The 20,320-nt window shown below is 40.5% G+C and overlaps 1 protein-coding gene and 1 long non-coding RNA gene across 2 annotated transcripts; both read right to left on the reverse strand.

The window, feature by feature from the left end:
* Positions 1 to 3,644: 3,644 nt before the first annotated feature.
* On the reverse strand, positions 3,645 to 6,699 carry LOC122134987. The gene is made up of 3 exons (XR_006153236.1): positions 6,621 to 6,699; positions 4,861 to 4,899; positions 3,645 to 4,361 (listed from the first exon to the last, which is right to left on the reverse strand). It is a non-coding gene; the product is annotated as an uncharacterized LOC122134987 (long non-coding RNA).
* Positions 6,700 to 17,004: 10,305 nt separating this feature from the next.
* On the reverse strand, positions 17,005 to 20,051 carry LOC109071729. Its single transcript, XM_042712287.1, has 5 exons — positions 19,791 to 20,051; positions 18,589 to 18,918; positions 17,770 to 18,108; positions 17,185 to 17,337; positions 17,005 to 17,066 (listed from the first exon to the last, which is right to left on the reverse strand). The coding sequence occupies exons 2-5, from the start codon at positions 18,680 to 18,682 to the stop codon at positions 17,005 to 17,007; spliced, it is 648 nt and encodes a 215-aa protein (XP_042568221.1). The 5' UTR covers positions 18,683 to 18,918; positions 19,791 to 20,051.
* Positions 20,052 to 20,320: the final 269 nt, after the last annotated feature.

Consider the following 20,320-nt stretch of genomic DNA (forward strand, 5'->3'; position numbering starts at 1 on the left):
ATCTTTTGTAGATTTATGTGATTTAAAAATGCACAAAACCAGAGAAAGCACAATATCTGCAGAGAAGGGCTGGCCATTCTCAAAACATAAAATATTGATTTTATTTCAATTTTCGTTTTTGTGTTTCAGAGGAAAAATCAGTGTGCATCTCTCCATTACAGACCGTTCTGAAAGCAGAATTTAGGCATACGCGTATAAAATGTTTAAAAAATTTTAACAGAGATGTCTAGAGGGTATTTAATAGGTCTGCCCCCACGTAAGATTTTTCTAGTTACTAGTCGTTCAATTGTCATTATTCAACTAATCACAGGTTTATATTAAATTTACATCTATAATCCACAATAAGCCTTAATATATTCCACGCTCAAGCACGTGCATTAAGTTTGCCACAAAGCACAGGCAAAAGTAGCCCAATAATTGTGAAAAATTAGACATTTTAACTATTATTAATAAACTAATGTTTTCTTGTCGGCTGCAAGATGAAATTCACAGTGCTGACTCTCTCCACATGGACGCGGCTTTAGAGAGAAATGCACCTTCACAGATTACATAATGCTTTCGTTTTGAACTGATTCGTTTAAAAGACATTTCAAGCTTTCTGTAGATATATTTCTCATGTATGTGAGACACCCCAAATTTCAGTTATTTCATTATTAGGAAAAAATCACGTGATCGAGAGGGCGCTTCCCTGTCATGCATGCGCATTAATAATTTTCGCACAAACACTTGAATATGAATATTGAATTTTTTTTTTTTTACATGCAATTATCCAAAATAAAACCAAACAAGATTTGTAATTAAGATAAAATATGTAGACAAATAAGAATAAATGCTGCACGTGCACTCAGCATCATCACGTGCACCGAGCAAATATTGAACTGAATATTATACAAACCCGCATTTAAATGCGGCTGCAATTTATTTATTTATTTATTTATTTTTACTTTACTTAAATTATATGAAAGCAAGTAAAGAAGACTCCATTTAAAATCACTGAAGTTGTCAATTAATGAAGCACTTTTTTACATCGTGTGTATTTTGTTGATTATAATGAGAGAACTTGAGTTTAATCGTGAGGATGTTTTATTAATCCATCCATTCTTTAGAGTTTCATTGAATTAGCTAAATCGTGCAGGTTTAATTTATTCGTTTCTTGTTTTAATTAGGCCTAAATAATGGGAGCGAAATTATACAGTGCCTCACGTTTTACTAAAATAAAGAACATAATTTATAAAACACGCAAGCCTAGCTCACAATAGGCTACCACTTTAATGCTCCGATGCAAAGTAAACCACAATTTCTTTTGAATAATATAACACATCATTCATATTATATAAATAATACTGCACACTATTTAAATATGTCAAATCTAAAATATGGTGTAGAGAAAATATAAGCACAGGCTCAGGCACAGGCTTGACATTTATCCTGCTTGAATTCGTTCTAAGAAACGCACATATCTTCATAAGGACTAAACTTCATCTGTGAATATTAAATGTTTTAACTAGCCTACAGTGTTTTTCTTTCATTCTCCCCGATTGCAGTCAAATATAACACATCGGTGAGGCAAAACTGACGTCTATTTGCGAAAATGTGCTTTGATGCGCTTGTTTGAAAACTTGTGGTTAAAGCGCCACTCAGCGGTCAAAAGCTGCAAATGCACTTTGCAGATGCCGCGGCGGCGGTACGAGCGGCGGTAAAACCAACGTTTTGGATGGCCACCTACTGTACATGGCTAAAGTCTAATAACACTGTAATCAGTACAAACTGGGCTACAATAATACACAAACAGCATGTATGCACATGATTGTGTTTTTGAGAAAACAACGTGGTTAATAAAAACCTACAATTTTGAGTCACTGAAATAAGGTCATAAAACACATACAGAGCATTTGTTCACAGGCCTGTCAAACCTGGAGCTTGTAGCCTAGAATTTTTTGCTTCAAAATGATGTGAAAATCATCTTGTTTACTCACTCACAGAAAACAATAGATTAATTAAAATTTTCTAAGACACTTTTTGTTTCAAAATGGCATATGCAAGGAGGCGTCAACTATCATGAATATTTGTGTGATTCACACCTGAGAAGACAAAGACCCACATAATAAGCTGCATAATGAGCCTTTCAGGCAGGTGAGTGACCGAGAGGGAAGAGTTACAAGAGCGAATGTGAGGACAAAATAAATGTTTATATTTTTAGGTTTGTAGTTTATTTAGAATATATTTAATTATCCCACAAAATAACTTGAGATTCACTTGCGAGTGCAGTTAAACAGTTTATTAGGAACAATCAAAGCTGACTTTCAAAGCTGAACTTTTAGCATCATTACTCCAGTCACATGATCCTTCAGAAATCCTTCTAATATTCTGATTTGTTACTCAAAAAAAAACATTTATTATTATTATTATTATTATTAATTTTGAAAAGAGATTATTTTTTTATTAATTGAAAGAACAGCATAGTTTCTAACATGATTATTGTATTTATCATCACTCATGTGCTATAGTTTATATATATATACTCTGACTCCCTGCTTTTAAATGGTATAGTGTATATTGTTACACTTGGAGTAAGACTGGAGTAATGATGCTGAAAATTTAGCTTTGCTCACAGGAATAATTAAATTTTAAAATATATTCAAATAGAAAGCAGTTATTTTAAATAGTAAAAATATTTCACAATATTACTGCTTTAGCGAATGCAACTTTCTGTATTTTGGATCAAATAAATGCAGGCTCATGTGTCATGTTGAAATATATAAATGAACGTCACATACCTGGCATTTCCAAAATGTATATTGTTTATGTGCAGTGAAGGACATACTTTTTTAAAGAGACGTTGAAGAGATGGGCTGAAAAAAAATGATACTTTGGATTAACTTAAAAAAATTGTTTGTTACAACTAATTTTTTTAGATTTTCTCAAATTGTACTTATGATTTAGTTAAAACCGTAAATTTTGATTTAACGTCAAACCAAAATTTTAATTTTTTCCAACACAACATTTTACTTTAACCCAAAGTAATAATATCATTTGTTACAAAGAACATGTGTAATTTTTTGCTTTGATAGAACCTAGTGTTTTTATTTTAGAAAAACTTAACATTTACAATTACATCCAAGTGAATTTTTTACTTTGAAATAAACTAATTTAAATAGATGTAATTAGTTTCTCTCAAATTATTTTTTTGATTTTGTTGGAAACTATACATTTTTACTTGATTTTAATCAAAATTTTGCTTTGGTTCAAATTATTTTTTTCATTTTGGAAAAAAAATAATATTTTCAGTTTCAATAAAATAAATTAAATTTTTACTTTGGAAAAAACTAATAAAATTGATTGTAATTTTGTTACAAGTTATTAGATTAGGTTTTTTCAAGTTGAATTTTTTACTCAGAACAAACTATCAATTTTAATTATAACAAAGTCAATAAATTTAGGTCAATATTATAATGCGTCAATAAAAAAAGTCAAATTTGCTCCCATATTCAAGTTCTGTTGTACAAAATACCTCGTTTCGGTCTGTAGCTCACTTTCCTTAAATAAAGACACAAAAATTAACTTCAAAAACACAAAAATAAAACTCCAAAAAAAACACATATCAAAAAAAACATGTTCGCAGACCATGTAACATCCACAGCTGTGACAGTAAATATGCTTTGACCTTTTTTTGTAACAGCAATTAAGTGCAATACAGTTTCTACACTGTACAAACTTGGCTAGATTAACAAAAAATAAAATAAAAAACAAGTGCTTAAGAGTCCCACATCAATATTGAGCACATTACCAATCAATGAAACAGTAAAATATGTAAAACCTGAGAAATGTAATGCAATAGCCTTTAATAACTGTAAAACGGTTTAAAAGTTAATATGTTAACGATGTGCCCAAATATCTATACCACAAAACTTCACAATAAATTGAGTTTAACATCAGTTTAAAGTGTTTTTCATTGAACAGTAATTCATTAACCTGCAATGTATTTGAGTACAAGCTCTAAAACAGAACCAAATACAACGTATTTAAATGTATTTCTCTTTGCTACTTTACTTTCACAGCTTAACACTGAGGCTGAGAACTTTGCGCTTCATTTTCTTTGGTTAAATATCCATAAATAACTTTTGTAGTGCATCAAAGGTGTGTTCCAGCTCACCTGGATAGCTCAAGTTCAGCACATAAATTAGGCCAAATAACATGGCACATGCATGTGCGACTGATGGCAACCTGTTCAGGACTTTCACACCTTCAATGACTATACCAATGTCATGTGGTGGTTGGAGAGAATCACCCTCTTCCCTGATGACGAACACAGCCATTGTGGAACTTGCAAGCTCTGTTTCAGCTTCATCCCTCTGGACAACCTGATAAAAGACGAGCTACAAGTTATTCTGATGAAACCAGTTTCCAATGTACCGACATAAAGGACACAGACAGTTCCCAAAATCAAATAAAAAAATGTTGATGATGAGATCAAGCAAGTTTTCGGGTAGGATGATTATAAATTGTAAGTAAAACGCCCTGCTGACGACTTGGTTTTGGTCTCTAGCAAATTCAAAATGTAATGAACTGATGCAAAAAAAAGAAGCAGCATTTTCTCATCAATATATGCTGCCTGCCTGTATGAATGTAGTGTGTGAGTGGTTGGGTGATGGTCGAAGGAACCGGTCTGCCCCTGAGCAATTGTGGCTACAATAGTAGCTTACCATAACCGAGTATGAACAAAGAATATTGACTAAACTGTAGTGCTTTGAGAAGCTTGTGACACTGGTTTGTAAAGCGAAATACAAGTGTAAGGCACAATTATAATCATATTCATACAAATAATGTTCACTGCCTAGTGTGCATGTGTGGATCACCTACCAAATTCTGCAGAGGTTAATGATTCCAGAAAGAGGGCACCTGTAAATACAAAGGAAATGGCATGAATTTATAGGGGACAGTGATTATTATTTCCATTAACGTTGTCACTTTAAACTATAACTTATGTAGTGTTTCTCTTTAATCAGTCATTGCTCTCACCACCATTGCTACAATATGTGATAAACAAATACATACAAGTAGTAAATAGTAAGTTAACATTAGGAAGGTTTTTAAGAGAAAATATAGCCATTGTGGCAAAAACGGAAACTGAATTTATAAATGTGTATGGCAACACTGTCATCCTCTTCTATCTCTAATCTGAGCAGGTTCACAGGGTGCACGAGTTTACAATGGGCCCAGAAAAATCCAACACGACCTTACCCGAGCTCGTTCAACGTACTGTCCGATCCCGACCCAGACCACAAACTGCACGCAACTGGAGAAGGGTCTGACTGCAGAGCCACAGTTTCACCCCGCGCATGCTCAGTCTCACTACAGCAGTTTTACCCGAGCGTTTTGGTTTATATTATTCTAACATTTAAATATATTAAAAAAAAAGACCTATATTTTTGTGCATTGTTGAATATTCAGGCGAATATTGTTTCGTGGCACGAATTAATAAAACCTCAGCAGGTTATACTAATTTGTAACCTCTTAAAACAAAATTATGGACACGTTGTAATTTGTTAAATCAAAATGAGGGAGGGAAATAGTTCAACGTGTCCACGATTTATTAAAACGAGGGAACAAATAAGTCGTCGTAACAACTAATTATTTAGATCAGTGGACAGGGTGCATAAAAAACAAGCAGAGAGAGAGAGAGCGCCCCGGCCGCGCGCGCGCACTCTCACAGCCTTCAAACAGCACGAGCGCTGTATTGCTCTCTCCTCGCGCATATCAATATCAATTAACAATAGTAAAAGGTCGGAAGACCGATTGTGTTTTATAGATTAGTAGTTTGTTCATATAAAGTGTTTGATTAGCAAGTACATGTTAAACGTAAATGCATATAATATACAGTATATATACAATAATTACCCCCCCAAACGTAAATGTATATAATAATTATGCCAATCGTTTGAGCTACGTTTGTGCTGTTTTCGTTTTTGAGATATTATTTTTTTGCACGCAGTGTGTGTTGCCGTGCGCCACACAGACACGTGCGCGCGCCTCAGAGGACTGTAGACCCCTCAAGGCTCTAAAGTTTGTAATAATTAAAAAACCGAACCAGCACAGACGGAAATCTTTACAGCACAAAACAGCACAGATGTAGATCAAGCGGTTGACACCATTTAAACAGGCTGCATGTCCGACCCGTGGCGTTCACCGATCGGGTTCAAAAGCGCGTGCTCCTTCACCCGTCTCAACAAGCTCACGAGCACGGAGTCAATACAGTTAAGTCTGTCCCTGGAGCACCCTACTCTCATCCCGCCGAAACTTTGGCTCGGCTGCAGCTCTGTCTGAGGGGCTAGCAGTGACCCCGCTACAGATTAAACATGTCCAGACACTGGCGGGGCTCTTCAGTTGAATTAAGCGCGATCTAGACACGATTATTATAAGTTTAGTAATTTTTTTAACTACGCGACCACATAATGCGATTAGCAAAAATTCGAGATGACAATTTTAACCAGTTCATATTTCTTAAACTCCATCACAGAACACCCTGACGTCTGTAAAGTAGTTCCCGGTTATTTGACTTAATGTTAATTTCCTCAAAAACAGATATGTTGTCACCAAGCAAAACACATTCGAGCTCTTACCTTGTTTAATTGAGTTTTCTCGCAGACTCGCACATGAAGATGGTCCTTTGCTTGCGAAGCGAGGTAATGGCGGACAGCAGAAATTTTTCAACGACTGAGATGTACCGAGACGTAATGACGTCACATGATAACATGACACCCCCAAAACTTTGGTTTAACCTTAAACTACCATTCAAGTAAAAGTAATGTTTTAAAGTTTGTCTAGAGGGCGTAACACTTACTTTGAGGCAAAGTGAAAACAGAATAAACTAAAATACAATTTTCCATGAAAAAATATATATTTTGAATGGATTGCACACTTTTTTCAGTTTGTCCAGCTGTGTTCCAGGTTCTTGAGTGGGCTGCTTATTTGCATTGGCGCTGCTTTGCAACAGGTTTATTATTTATCTGAAATAAAAAAGTAAGCATGCTGTTTACGCAAATAAACTGCATTATTAACATTATTGTGATGGATTAGTAATTTATAGGAAAAAAAGAACACAATTACCACATAGAACATTTTTACAGCTTACTTGATATAATTTTTTTTTTTTTTTTTTTACACCAGAGCAGATATTGATAAACAGAAGTTTAGTTACATTCTTGAAAACACAAGTTCTTTGTTTGAAGGCCTATACAATATATATAGTTCTAAACATATATGGCTATATTCGTAAACAGAGAATAGCCTATCTCAGTAAAGTTTTGTCTAATCATTCTTACTGACATTAAGCTAGCAACATTATAACTCATATTACTTTTATATTGTATTGCTTACTATGTTATAGAACATAAAAAAAATAAAAAATAAAAAAAAAACTCCTGGCATCGTGAAACATTGAGATGATGTAAATGACACTTCATAATGTTTTACCTGATTATACATTTAGTCAGGAATAATAGCTTGGAAAAAGTCTAACTAGTAAAATGTGTACAAGTTATATGAAAACTAATACAAGTAGATTAATAATAAAAAAGACTTACTTATGTTTATATCTGCTGGGTCAAGCCACTTCCTTCTTCTTTCTGAGGTAATCCAAATCTTATTCCTCTCAGCGTGAAGTGAACAGTAACATTTAAAAAACGTGAAGTACAGTCTCCCTGCTTTGTTTGCTCTGATGCGGGCAGTTACCCGCGCAGCTTTAAGATTATAATCTCAATAGCGTGCTCGGCGAGTGGGCGTGGTCGCATTAGATATAATGAAGGGAGACGTGAAAGACCGACATCGCGTTGTTTTCATATGGATTACTTTAACACAGAATATTTGTTTTTGGTAACACTTAGTTTAAAAGTAGACATGTCAAGCTTTGTATAGATATATCTCTCATGTCTCTGTGTTGAGTATTTACCGAGTTACAGTTCATTTTAATGACACGTTTGTAAATGAAGATCACCGCAGACCAAGGCTGCAGACAGCGCACCTTGTTTGTTTTCTTTATTTTATAAATGCACAAAGTTTTTTTGTTATTATGTGTGGATACAAATAAAAGTAGACCCTTTACAGATTCGATTGATGTATTGCTCGTATCTGTACGATCACAACTGAAAGTGTAATTTAAGTTCTTTTCGGGGTTATCAGGAGAAAATGCCTTAAAACGCATATCAGCGTTAATCGACTTCAGAGGGTTAAATTGTTATAATTCATGCACACTTTGGAATACAGACCTAAGGTTGGACTCTTTTTTTAAGAAGACAATCTGCAGATTATTGCAGAAGTGGAATCATTTCAAAATATTAAAGTATCAAAAGTTAAAGAAGTTTAAATTTAAAATGCACTGTACCATTTTTATTTTATTTGACATAAAATAAATATTTTTCAAAATATTTTTGAATCCAAAATTGCTATAAAATGAAATCCCTATGTCTAAATAAGTTATGTTCCAAATTTGAAGTTGATATGAAAAAAAATGGAGGTTCCTGAGAGATTTTATTTAGGGTGTTATACCACAAACAGCCACCGGGTGCCATCACAAACTCCACTGAATTTTTTTAATGCATTTTTCTGTCACATTTTTTCTGTCAATATTATGTCTATCACAAAATAACCACCAAATATGTAATCTTGAGACTCAGACCTTTCCGACGATATGTATTTTGTCAAGATTTTGAAAAGTTTTAATTCTAAAAGACCATAATACATTTTGTAATATGACACCTGACTCCACCCACTGGAGACTGGCAAAAGATATTAAAGTACGATTTCCATGGTAACGCAATGTCTGATTTCAAAATGGTTTTCACAGGATGAATTTTGAGATTTTAAGCTTTCAAATGATATGTAAGTTATGAGTATTGTGAGCCGTGTCCCGGGCACCTATCAGCGTCGCCCTGGCAACGAAGGAGATTCACCTGCACGCAATCACCGCGGGCTGATCGGTCCCAGCTGAAGAGGATGAGGAGAGGACTAGAAAAGCTGCGCTCGAAGATGACACAGGGAGAGAGGATCTCCAGACGACAAGCCAACTAATGTGGTGTCTCTTATCCTTTCAGAAAGCTGCTGACCGACCAGCCCGCCACCCGAAGCACCGGACACCGAATCCCCGTGGACTCAGCCGGCTGGCAAACAGGATCACGCAGCACCGAGGACGAGCACCTGACACCTCTGGCACCTTCACAGTTACACCGAATTGTCAATAAATACACCCTCAGGGGCTGCACTTTTCACTTCAACCTGTCGTGTGATTCTTCAGCCCGCCACACTGGTGGAGAATGCGGGCAGATTGCTGAAGAATCACGGACCCACACGACTCTACTGTCTCACCAATTTGTGTTTTTTTTTCCCCTTTCTCTCCCTCTGGTTTTTCGTCAGGCGGTGACTCCCTCCCCAGCTATGGAAGAGCTTCTAAAAGACCTGACGGAAATGAGCATTCGACAGCAGCAGATTGTCGAGCATATGGCCACTCGGCAAGGAGAGACGGAGCGCGAAGTCGCCGCTCTCCGCTTCGCGGCTGCTCAGCGGGTTCCGCTGCCGGACCCCCGCACTCAAGCCACTCAGCTCCTGCCAAAAATGACTGTCCACGACGACGTGGAACATTATTTGGGCATGTTCGAGTCCATCGCCAACTCGAGAGGACTGGCCCCGCGAAGAGTGGGCGCGGATACTGGCGCCGTTGCTATCCGGGGAACTCCAGCAGGCCTACTTTACCATGCCCGCGCGCCAAAAGGAATCATATGACGAACTACGGAAGGAAATCCTGGCGCGCGTAGGTTTGTCTCCCATCGCGGGATATCAAAAAAACGGCCCAAAAAACAATTATTCCGAACATGGGAGTACAACAGTCAGTTGCCAGCCCGCGCCCAAGCCGCCGAACTCAACCGCCTAGCCCATCACTGGTTGCTCACCGGGGACCCCAGCGCCGCCCAAGTGGCCGAACGCGTCGTTGTGGACAGGTATTTGCATGCCCTGCCACGGCCCCTTCGGCAGGCGGCCGGAATGCTGAATCCAAACACCGTGGGAGAGCTCGTCGAGGCCGTTGATCTAGCGGAGATGACGATGCGACGGAGAGGCTGGGGAGCGAGCACCGCCATTTCCCCGGAGGGTGTACCAGGAGCGACGCATGCCAGAGGGCACCCAGCGCACAGCCAGCAGGTCGGCGGTTCCCGGCATGCAAGACGAGCTGATGCCAACGGAGCCACCACCCTCTCCCAATCGCGCCTGGCTGGCAGGCTGTGCCGTCCATTGGGAGCTGCCGCGAGAGGCACCCCAGACCGAGGTTTTTATTAACGGCCGTCCGTATACCGCCCTGTTGGACTCTGGTAGCGCGGTAAGCCTGGTCCAGTCCTCCATGTTTCCCCCACGGATGGGAACCAAAGCCCGCCTAACCATCACCTGCGTCCATGGGGACACCCAGAATGTGCCCACCCGACGGGTGACCCTCTCCACGAGGACAGGCACCTGGCCACTGGACGTGGGCATGGTCAAGGATTTGCCCGTACCCATCCTGCTGGGAAGGAGACTGGCCAGGCTTTGAACAACTGCTCGCCCAAGTCACCCACCCTGCCAGCCCGGCCGGGAACCACCAGAAGAGGAAGAACTTCAGCCGAGGTCCCCACCGGCGCCCTGCCCTCCTGGCCTTGGACAGCGCCCGAGATGGTGAGTCCCCCCCCCAAAGTTCTAACCTTTTCTATGATGTGTTCCAGCAGATCAGGGGTGGGGAAATTTTGGGAAGGAGCAGCTCGGGGACGATCGGCTGAAGCACTGCTGGAAGCAGGTGAGAGTGGTTGAGGGGAAAGAGGTCCAACCACCACCACACCCAACCCCAACACACTTCGTGGTCCAGAATGGCCTGATGTACTGTGTCGCACAGCGGAGAGGGGAGGAGGTGAGGCTGCTGGTAGTCCCACACATGAGGACACAGACCATCGTCGAGCTCGCCCATTCCCATCCTATGGCGGGCCACCTAGGGGCGCAGAACACTGCACAGCGAATCCGAGACAGGTTCCATTGGCCCGGCATGGAGGCGGAGATCACACGGTTTTGTCAGGCGTGTCCGGACTGCCAACTCCTCCCCCAGCTCCGCTAATCCCACTACCCATCATCGAGATGCCCTTTGAGCGGATAGGAATGGATCTAGTAGGGCCGCTGCCAAAGTCCGCCCGGGGACATGAACACATATTAGTCATCGTGGATTATGCGACCCGGTACCACGAAGCCATTCCATTGCGCAAAGCCACATCCAAGGCTATCGCCCAGGAGCTCTTCCTGCTGTGCAGCCGGGTCGGCATACCCCGGGAGATCCTGACCGACCAGGGCACCCCCTTCATGTCCCGGACGATGGCTGACCTCTGCCACCTTCTTAAGGCAAAGCAGCTTCGGACCCACCGTCTACCACCCTCAGACCGATGGACTGGTCGAAAGATTCAATCAGACGTTAAAGCAGATGCTCCGCCGCGTGGCTGCGGACGACCGACGGGATTGGGACCAAATGCTGCCATACGTCCTCTTCAGCATCCGGGAAGTCCCCCAGGCCTCCACAGGATTTACACCTTTCGAGCTTCTGTTTGGGCGGCAGCCTCGTGGCCTACTCGATGTCGCCAAAGAGGCCTGGGAGCAGCAGCCGACCGCCCATCGGACCACAATCGAGCATGTGAGAGAGATGAGGGAAAGGCTCGACCGCATCATGCCCCTCGTCCGGGAACACCTGGCGGCAGCCCAAGGAGCCCAATGTCGGCGATACGACCGGGCGGCCCAACCACGGGAATTCCAGCCAGGTGACTACGTCCTAGTCCTCGTCCCAACCGCCGCATGCAAATTTCTCGCCAAATGGCAAGGCCCGTACATCATCACGGAGAAAGTGGGGCCCGTGACTTACAGAGTACGCTGGCTGGGACGCCGGAAGGAAAGTCAACTATACCACATCAATCTCCTGAAACGCTGGGAGGGGACGAGGACTCAGGTTGCGGCCCTAGCCGCCTCCTCACCCGTGGTTGTTGACGTCAGCCCCCACCTGTCGGGCGCCCAGAAGACGGAGCTCCAACATCTGGTCGGTCAGTTCTCTGATGTGTTCTCCCCACATCCCGGGCGGACCCGCGTACTCCAGCATGACGTACGCACACCTCCAGGGACCATCGTGCGACAGCGGCCCTAATGAATCCCGGAGGCCCGGCGACACGCAGTCGAAAGGGAGGTACAGGAGATGCTGAAGCTAGGGATCATTGAGCCCTCCCGCAGTCCCTGGTCCAGTCCCATAGTCATGGTCCCAAAACCAGATGGCACCCTCCGGTTCTGTAACGACTTTCGCCGCCTAAACGAGGTCTCCGAGTTCAATGGATACCCGATGCCCCGTGTCGATGAGCTGCTGGAGCGGCTGGGGAGAGCCCGGTTCATATCCACGCTCGATCTCACCAAAGGCTACTGGCAGGTGCCATTAACGGAAGCCACCAAACCGAAGACCGCCTTCTCCACCCCCAGTGGCCACTGGCAATACCGGGTTCTCCCCTTCGGGCTGCACGGAGCTCCGGCGACCTTCCAACGGATGATGGACATCGTGCTGAGACCCCATCAAACTTATGCTGCAGCCTACATTGATGATGTCGTCATCCACTCGGAGAGACCTGGGAGGACCATCTAGAGCGGCTCCGGAGGGTGCTTCTCGAACTGCGGCGGGCGGGGCTCACCGCCAACCCCAAGAAATGCCACCTCGCCCTACCTGAAGCAAAATACCTCGGGTTCCAGGTGGGCCGGGGCCTGATCCGTCCGCAAAAGGGGAAAGTGGCCGCCATTCTCTCGGCCCCAAAGCCCTCCTCCAAGAAACAGGTACGGGCCTTCTTGGGGTTGGCTGGGTACTACAGGTGTTTTATACCTAACTTCTCATCCCTAGCGACAGCCCTGACAGACCTGACTAAGAAGGGACAGCCGGAGAAGGTGAAGTGGGGAACCCAGGAAGAAGAAGCGTTCAGAAGAATAAAAGCGGCGCTCACGTCTGAGCCAGTGTTGCGCACTCCCAACTTTCACTGTCCCTTCTTATTGCAGACGGACGCATCCGACACCGGGGTGGGAGCCGTCCTATCCCAAGTACAAGACGGTGAGGAGCACCCGGTGGTCTACATCAGCCGAAAGCTGTCCACAACGGAACAACGGTACGCGGCGGTAGAGAAGGAGGCGCTGGCCGTCAAGTGGGCAGTCCTGGAGCTGAAATACTATCTACTGGGACGGAAATTCACCCTTGTCACCGATCACGCCCCGTTACAATGGATGGCCCAGGCTAAGGACACCAATGCCCGGGTGACACGGTGGTTCCTGGCGCTCCAGGACTTCCACTTTGATGTGCGACATCGAGCTGGAACCGCCAACGCCAATGCGGATGGACTCTCCCGCCTGTGGACAGCTTTCGCAGGTCTATCAGGTATTCTTCCTCCCCAGCCCCCACCTCCCCCCTCGCCCGGGGAAACCAGGACGACGCTTGGGGGGGGGGGGGGGAGTGAGCCGTGTCCCGGGCACCTATCAGCGTCGCCCTGGCAACGAAGGAGATTCACCTGCACGCAATCACCGCGGGCTGATCAGCCCCAGCTGAAGAGGATGAGGAGAGGACTAGAAAAGCTGCGCTCGAAGATGACACAGGGAGAGAGGATCTCCAGACGACAAGCCAACTAATGTGGTGTCTCTTATCCTTTCAGAAAGCTGCTGACCGACCAGCCCGCCACCCGAAGCACCGGACACCGAATCCCCGTGCACTCAGCTGGCCGGCAAACAGGATCACGCAGCACCGAGGACGAGCACCTGACACCTCCGGCACCTTCACGGTTACACCGAATTGTCAATAAATACACCCTCCGGGGCTGCACTTTTCACTTCAACCTGTCGTGTGATTCTTCAGCCCGCCACAGTATTAAGATATGTGACAAAGAAAAAAGACAATGAAAAAAATAGTGCCAACGGGCCCACCACTTCAGAGGTTATTATTATTATTATTATTATTTTTAACTTATGACATGCAGGTATCCCACTACTGCTGTAGCTTAAAAAAAAGGTAATTTCAAGGTAATAAATATAGTATATGAATAATGCAGTGCTAATTGACATAACATTTAATACAGTATAGAAACTATTCTGCCTTAAAACCTAAAAATACAAACAAATCCAAAAATACAGAAAAAATATTATAGAATACAAATTATTGGTTATCATCCAGCAGTGTATTTGATTTCTTACCTAATTAAAATGCATAAGAAAAAATAAAGCCTGTCAATTAAACAAAAGTCAAAAGTTTTTTCTTTTTTTTGTGTAAGTGTTCTTTAGCCTGTTGATTTTTATTCATAGTATTCAGCTAACAAGGAAATATTTTGCAATAAGAGTTAAAAATAATGTGAATGATATCTAAGATTTTTCATTTACTTATTTATTTATTATTATTATATACCTTACTGGAATCAAAATTAGGAATTGACAAGAATTGTAATCATAAAATTTCAAATGATGCCCAACCTTATCCATACCCCACATAATTTTTTACTGGCACATTTTAATTCACACTATTTTAGAATCTTTCTTTTCTTTTAAACACTCATTTACCCTTCTTTGCTTTTGCCCTTCTTAAAAACAACAACATAATCTTATATGTGAATGTACTTTTCAAATTTAGTTATAAAACAGTTGCTCCTGGCAACAGAGATAAGTAGTATGTTTGCTTAATATAGCGTCAAACTTGACAATTTATGAGACTAATATCATGTTTTGCTCCAAAATCACTATATAACATCAGCCGTGTTTGAAACAACTCACTTCTGTGGTTCCATGTTGCTTCATATCACAGTGAGACAGAAAATATTCTTTATAATAATCTCTACTGTGATACAAGCTATGTCAATTAGCATTGTATTGTAATTGTGTGTTTATTGTCTTCCACATTTCATCTGTCAAAGCATCTCTATCTGCATGTTATCCAGCTGTAGTGATAGCTGATGCATTTGTCCACATAAGGGATTTCCTGGGTCTCACTTGTGAAACAGACATTAAAGTACATGCGTGTTAGGGTTAGGGTTAACTCAGCTCCATAATGCTGACATCATCTCATTTTGGGTAAAAATAGAAAAATAATACTGAAGTACTTTGTAACGCAGTACCTTGAGTAGTTTTTCAGCAAACTACTTTTTTAATCTTACTTGAGTCAAATTATTTTTCAGTACTTTTACTTGTACTAAAGTAAATTATTTCTTAAGTAGCAATACTTTTACTTAAGTACAATTTCTTAGTACTTTTTTCACCACTACGCAGAGGTAAGAAGAAAACAGAAAATACAGCTAGCATAAGTAATTTTCACACTACTTCTGCCAGTTAGCTCCTGTGTGTGGTGGTGGGTATTTTATTTTTTTTTTTCTGACAGTAGCCTACATTGTAAGCTTAACGTAGAATCCCAGTATATTTTAAAAATGTAATTGATTCGTGATAATTGGTTAACTTAAGTGTTAACAAGCCTACTGAACTGCATGACTGAAATATCAGCAGATAAAGTGGGATTTAGGATAAACACTGATCTAGGCTACTTGCAATATAGTCTAACACATCAAAAACCTATAGCAATAGACATAGTACTATAGACATTTGTAGTGAACATTACTTTGAATATGTAGATAGTCATATATTAAAATAAAACATTAAGCATGCATACAGTACATAAGTTTACAGTATGCAATTAATCCTTGGGTAGGGTGGACTGCAGAGTCATGTGTCATCACAGCCTGATACAGATGCTGCAAGTTTCTTAATAATGTGGCTCAAATTAACTATTAATTAACTCTTAGAATAGGAGGAACCTGTGCCTGTGTCACAGACACACACAGAGAGAGAGAGAGAGAGAGAGAGAGAGACTCACACATACTTTACATCACACACACACAAATGCACATGAAGCACATACTACAGTAGCAACACTTCAGCATACTTTCATTCACAAATAATTGTATATCAAAAAGGATTTACTGCTGCTACTATTTATAGTTTTTGCTATATATTCTATTCCCTTTTTTGCTATTATTACTTGTTTGTATTCATGTGTATTCCAGTGTTGAGAGCAGTCAGTGAGAAAATAGTTTGCTGTAATGTTTACATCCTATACTGTGTTCATTAACTAGGATGTAGCTGGAATCAGTACAGCCAGTGACCCCTGGTTTACCAAAACCAGTGCTGTGAGGAAGGATGCTACAGTAGGCCTAGCAGAGACAGAAGGAGTGTGGTAGAGGTAGGAAAGTGACAACAGAGAACAACATAATGAAGTGAATGACAGTAACAGCAGACAAATGGCATAAACAGACAGCACACAAACTCTACAACATCCTCAAATTATTCTTCTTTTGGTTTTACTGTATGTGTAAATTTGTTATAAACTTGTGCTCTTTAAAAAGTAGTAAGCATTGTTTGCCAGACACATACATTAAATGATTGAATATCTGCTACATATATGGTGCTGCTTATATTATTTCACCATCTGTACACAAATGTAAGCAGTGACTGTGTGTGTCCATGGGTGGGGCTGTGTCGGTGTGGTAATGTGGGCCGGTGTGGCAGTGTGGTAATGGCAGTGCCAGGGCTGAATTTTTGTCCCAATCCGCCCCTGAGTGAGGGTGCTCTAGTCTTAATTTACATTTTCACATATTTTGTCCCGTCTATTGCTATGGTTATCACTATGTAAATCGCTGCTACTTCAAAGAGTGAATCCTGCATAAATATGCAGACGTCATTCCCGAAACCTGTGTGTGGCCGAAAAAAAAAAAAAAATCTATATTTTAAATGGATTATAGAAAGCTTGCAAAGAGTGCTCATAACCACTAAAAAGCTGTCACTCTTTGTTTAGTGAGTGTATACACGATGTATTAGCCTATAATTATTTACTATTTGATTTCGCTTGATGTGTATTGCAGCCTTAACAATTCTCAAAGAAGTCAGTCTGTTGTAAATTTATTTACATGTTTACAGACAGATTTTGTGCGCATAGTATCTCACCTGATCTTGATCTTGCAGTGTCTTTTTTCCTGTTTGAACAATTAACAACAAAAATTTACTTTGGTTATTTAGAATAAATGTACAAATTTCTACATATTTTTAAAGATTCTTTTCTTTTTCTTTGCATATTAAATCTCATTTTTCCACCTTGTCGATTAAACTGTGTGCAATACTTGCCATTTTTTCTTGCTTGTATAGATCTCCTGTGATGATAGTAAATGACACCAGCAGCTGCAACCAGCAGAACAACAACAACAGCAGAAACAGCAACAGCAGCAGCAGCAGCTGAATCTGGAACAGCTAAAGACAGACAGTCATTATTACTAGAGATGGACTGAGAAACAACTTTATCAATACTTTTGACCAATATTTAGTAGAAAGTTGTATGACATTGATTTATTTGATAAAGGTGCCATCTGGTGGATTTGTAAGGAGCAGCAGCTAAAACAGCAGTTCACAGAAAAACTAATATTATGATTTTTTTTCTATTAACAATAGACTTTTACAATTTTAAAATTCATAATTCAAAAGTTTTAAATTCATAAGGTGACAAAAACTGAGACAATTGTCTGTCAGTTTGATGTGCATGATCTCAGTTATAATTTAATAATGAGTCAAAGCTCACTTCTTCAAACAAGCCACAACAAAAACATTTACTGAGCCGATTTAATTATATCAGTTTTCTAAAACTGTTCAAGTGAAAAACCACTGAATGACTACAATGATACTCACCAGTGACACTCACACTGTATGTCTTTATGATGCTGAATCTGCTGCTGTTGATCTGTAGTTCATAAAGTCCAGAGTCTGTGGTGTTGATGTTTGTGATGGTCAGAGATCCAGTCTGATGATCCAGCTTCAGTCTGTCTCTGAATCTCTCAGTACCTTTATCACACTGAACATCTGTACAGATATCAATGAGATCTCCACTGATTTGAGCGATGCGGGTCTCATTAAAATACCACACCTTTAAATCATTTGGGTTTTTTACTACATCAGAATCTAAAGTGACAGATTCTCCCTCCTTCGCTGACTTTCTCTTCATTTTATCTCGTTCAACATCAGGAACTTCTGTAACACAAACCAACAGCTGCTGGAGGATCTTTAGGGGAAAACATCACATAAGATTAAAGAACTGAGTATATGTAAGTAATAAAACATGCCCTCTTGACTTCGTCTGGAAAGCAACATTTATTAACATTTTGTGCTATTAAAGAGATTTGAAACTAAATACTTTGCACTTTGGATTCCTGGTGGGAGGGGAATCATACTGACTGTGAAATGAGATGGATTTAAAGAGATGATCAGTAGAAGGTAACTGAAAAATCTATAATAACAAATAAAAAAACAACACGTTGTAAATCATACTGAACTAAATTCAAATTTAAGTCTGCAAATTCTACTTTAACAGTAATGTGGTTTTGATTAAGTCGTCTATATACTGTATGTGAATTAAAAATAAAATCACATCTAAATGTCACTGCAAAAGGATAACTAACATATTAATGACGTGACTTACACATACAAGGGTAATTTCTAAACATGACTCACCATGAACAGTAACACTGAAGCTCTTTTCACTGTCCATGCTGCTGGTGCTTATCAGTAGTTTATAAACTCCAGCATCTGTGGTGTTGATGTTCATGATGGTCAGAGATCCAGTCTGATGATCCAGCTTCAGTCTGTCTCTGAATCTCTCAGTACCTTCATTACACTGAACATCTGTACAGATCTTATGGTGATCTCCATTGATTTGAGCGATGCGAGTGTCATTAAAATACCATCTGATTTTCTCTTGTTGCTTTGTCTTAACATCAGTGTGTAGAGTGACTGAATCTCCCTCCTTCACTGACACTCCATCAATATCAACACCAGATGCACCTGCAGAAGAAATCAATCACTATTTTTAACCAATTCACCATTTCTTCCAAATGAATGCAAATTCTATGAAATAAAACTGCTCTGTTCCACCGCAGTTGACAACATTAATGTAACTCTTTGCCTTGATGAGAATCCTTTAATAGCACACAAATGAACAGGTTCAATAGTTTACATTCCCTTGATTCTTGATACTGCATCAGTACCTACAGTGATTGAAATCTGTTATTTTTGTGACAGTTGTTCATGAAGCCCTTGTTTGTCCTGAGCAGTTAAACACAGTTTTCCAGCATCTCCTGTATATTTGAACACATTCCAGCAGTGACTGTATGATTTTGAAATCCATCTTCATACTGAAGACAACTGACAGACTCACAGACAAATATTACACATTCAGTAATGCTCAAGAAAAAAAAATAAAAAAATCACAACTATAAAGTGACATTCCCCGGTATGGTCATGGTTTTCAGCTAGCTCCACCACAGAGCCTTTCATGTTCCCATATCATTCTATACAAGTGTATTACTCTGTAATGGCTATTTATTGCTCTGCGAAAGCACAGATTTATATATATAGATAGGCTACTTCATCGCTCCGTCAAGGCGCACTGTGTTTACAGAACACAGAACGCTGTCAATACAGAAGACCAATGGGCTGCTGTCCCTGCATGATGGGCTCGTCATTGACATAGTCTGTTATGCCAGATAAACTCAGCCCTGACGCTGATGTAGACCACATCTTTTGTTGTGCACACGAGCATCCTACGCATGTTTGGTAGTCTACTGTTTTTAATGAAAACACGGTTTTAACCGCAAATTTCGGATAGCACAAATCGTCAGAACACTGGAAGAGAGAGATAAGCCTAAATATCTTACCATGGTCGAGGATACACCAGAATAATAAGGCCGAAACACAAAGAGAAGCTTCATTTTCACCAGGTTTTCTAAAAATAAAACATGATACATAATAGTGCAATGTTGTTCCTCTTCATTAAAACCCGAAGCCATAGTGTCGTCTTATTATATTCTGGTTTTACGGCGGCTGGCATTCAGCGTAGTTGAGCATTGTGTCGCCAAATAGTGATGGGCATTTCGGCTCTTTTTCGTGAGCCGGCTCTTTTGACTCAGCTCACTGAAAAGAGCCGGGTCTTTTGGCTCACAAACGGCTCTTTAAAAAAACAATAATGTTTTGACTATGATAGGTGTGAAAACAATTCGAATTAAATTATTAAATGAAATCATACTCACAATGTCTCACAATTTCTTTAAAAATGCATTGATTTGTTATTAAAAAAGAATACTATTAAACATTTGCATTTAAATTACAACTTTTTAATGTATAGAAACAACAACATTACAAAACAAATACAATCTGAACAACATAATAGAACCCATATTAAAGAAAA

The sequence above is a fragment of the Cyprinus carpio genome, chromosome A22 (genome assembly GCF_018340385.1).
Source record: "Cyprinus carpio isolate SPL01 chromosome A22, ASM1834038v1, whole genome shotgun sequence".
NCBI lineage: Eukaryota > Metazoa > Chordata > Actinopteri > Cypriniformes > Cyprinidae > Cyprinus > Cyprinus carpio.

Coding starts and splice junctions, on each gene's coding strand:
- LOC109071729 (XM_042712287.1), bottom strand. CDS start 18,682: ATGAACATCAACACCACAGATGCTGGAGTTTATAAACTACTGATAAGC. Junction 18,109..18,588: donor CTTCAGTGTTACTGTTCATG/GTGAGTCATGTT, acceptor TTTGTGTTACAG/AAGTTCCTGATGTTGAACGA. Junction 17,338..17,769: donor ATACAGTGTGAGTGTCACTG/GTGAGTATCATT, acceptor GTCTGTCTTTAG/CTGTTCCAGATTCAGCTGCT.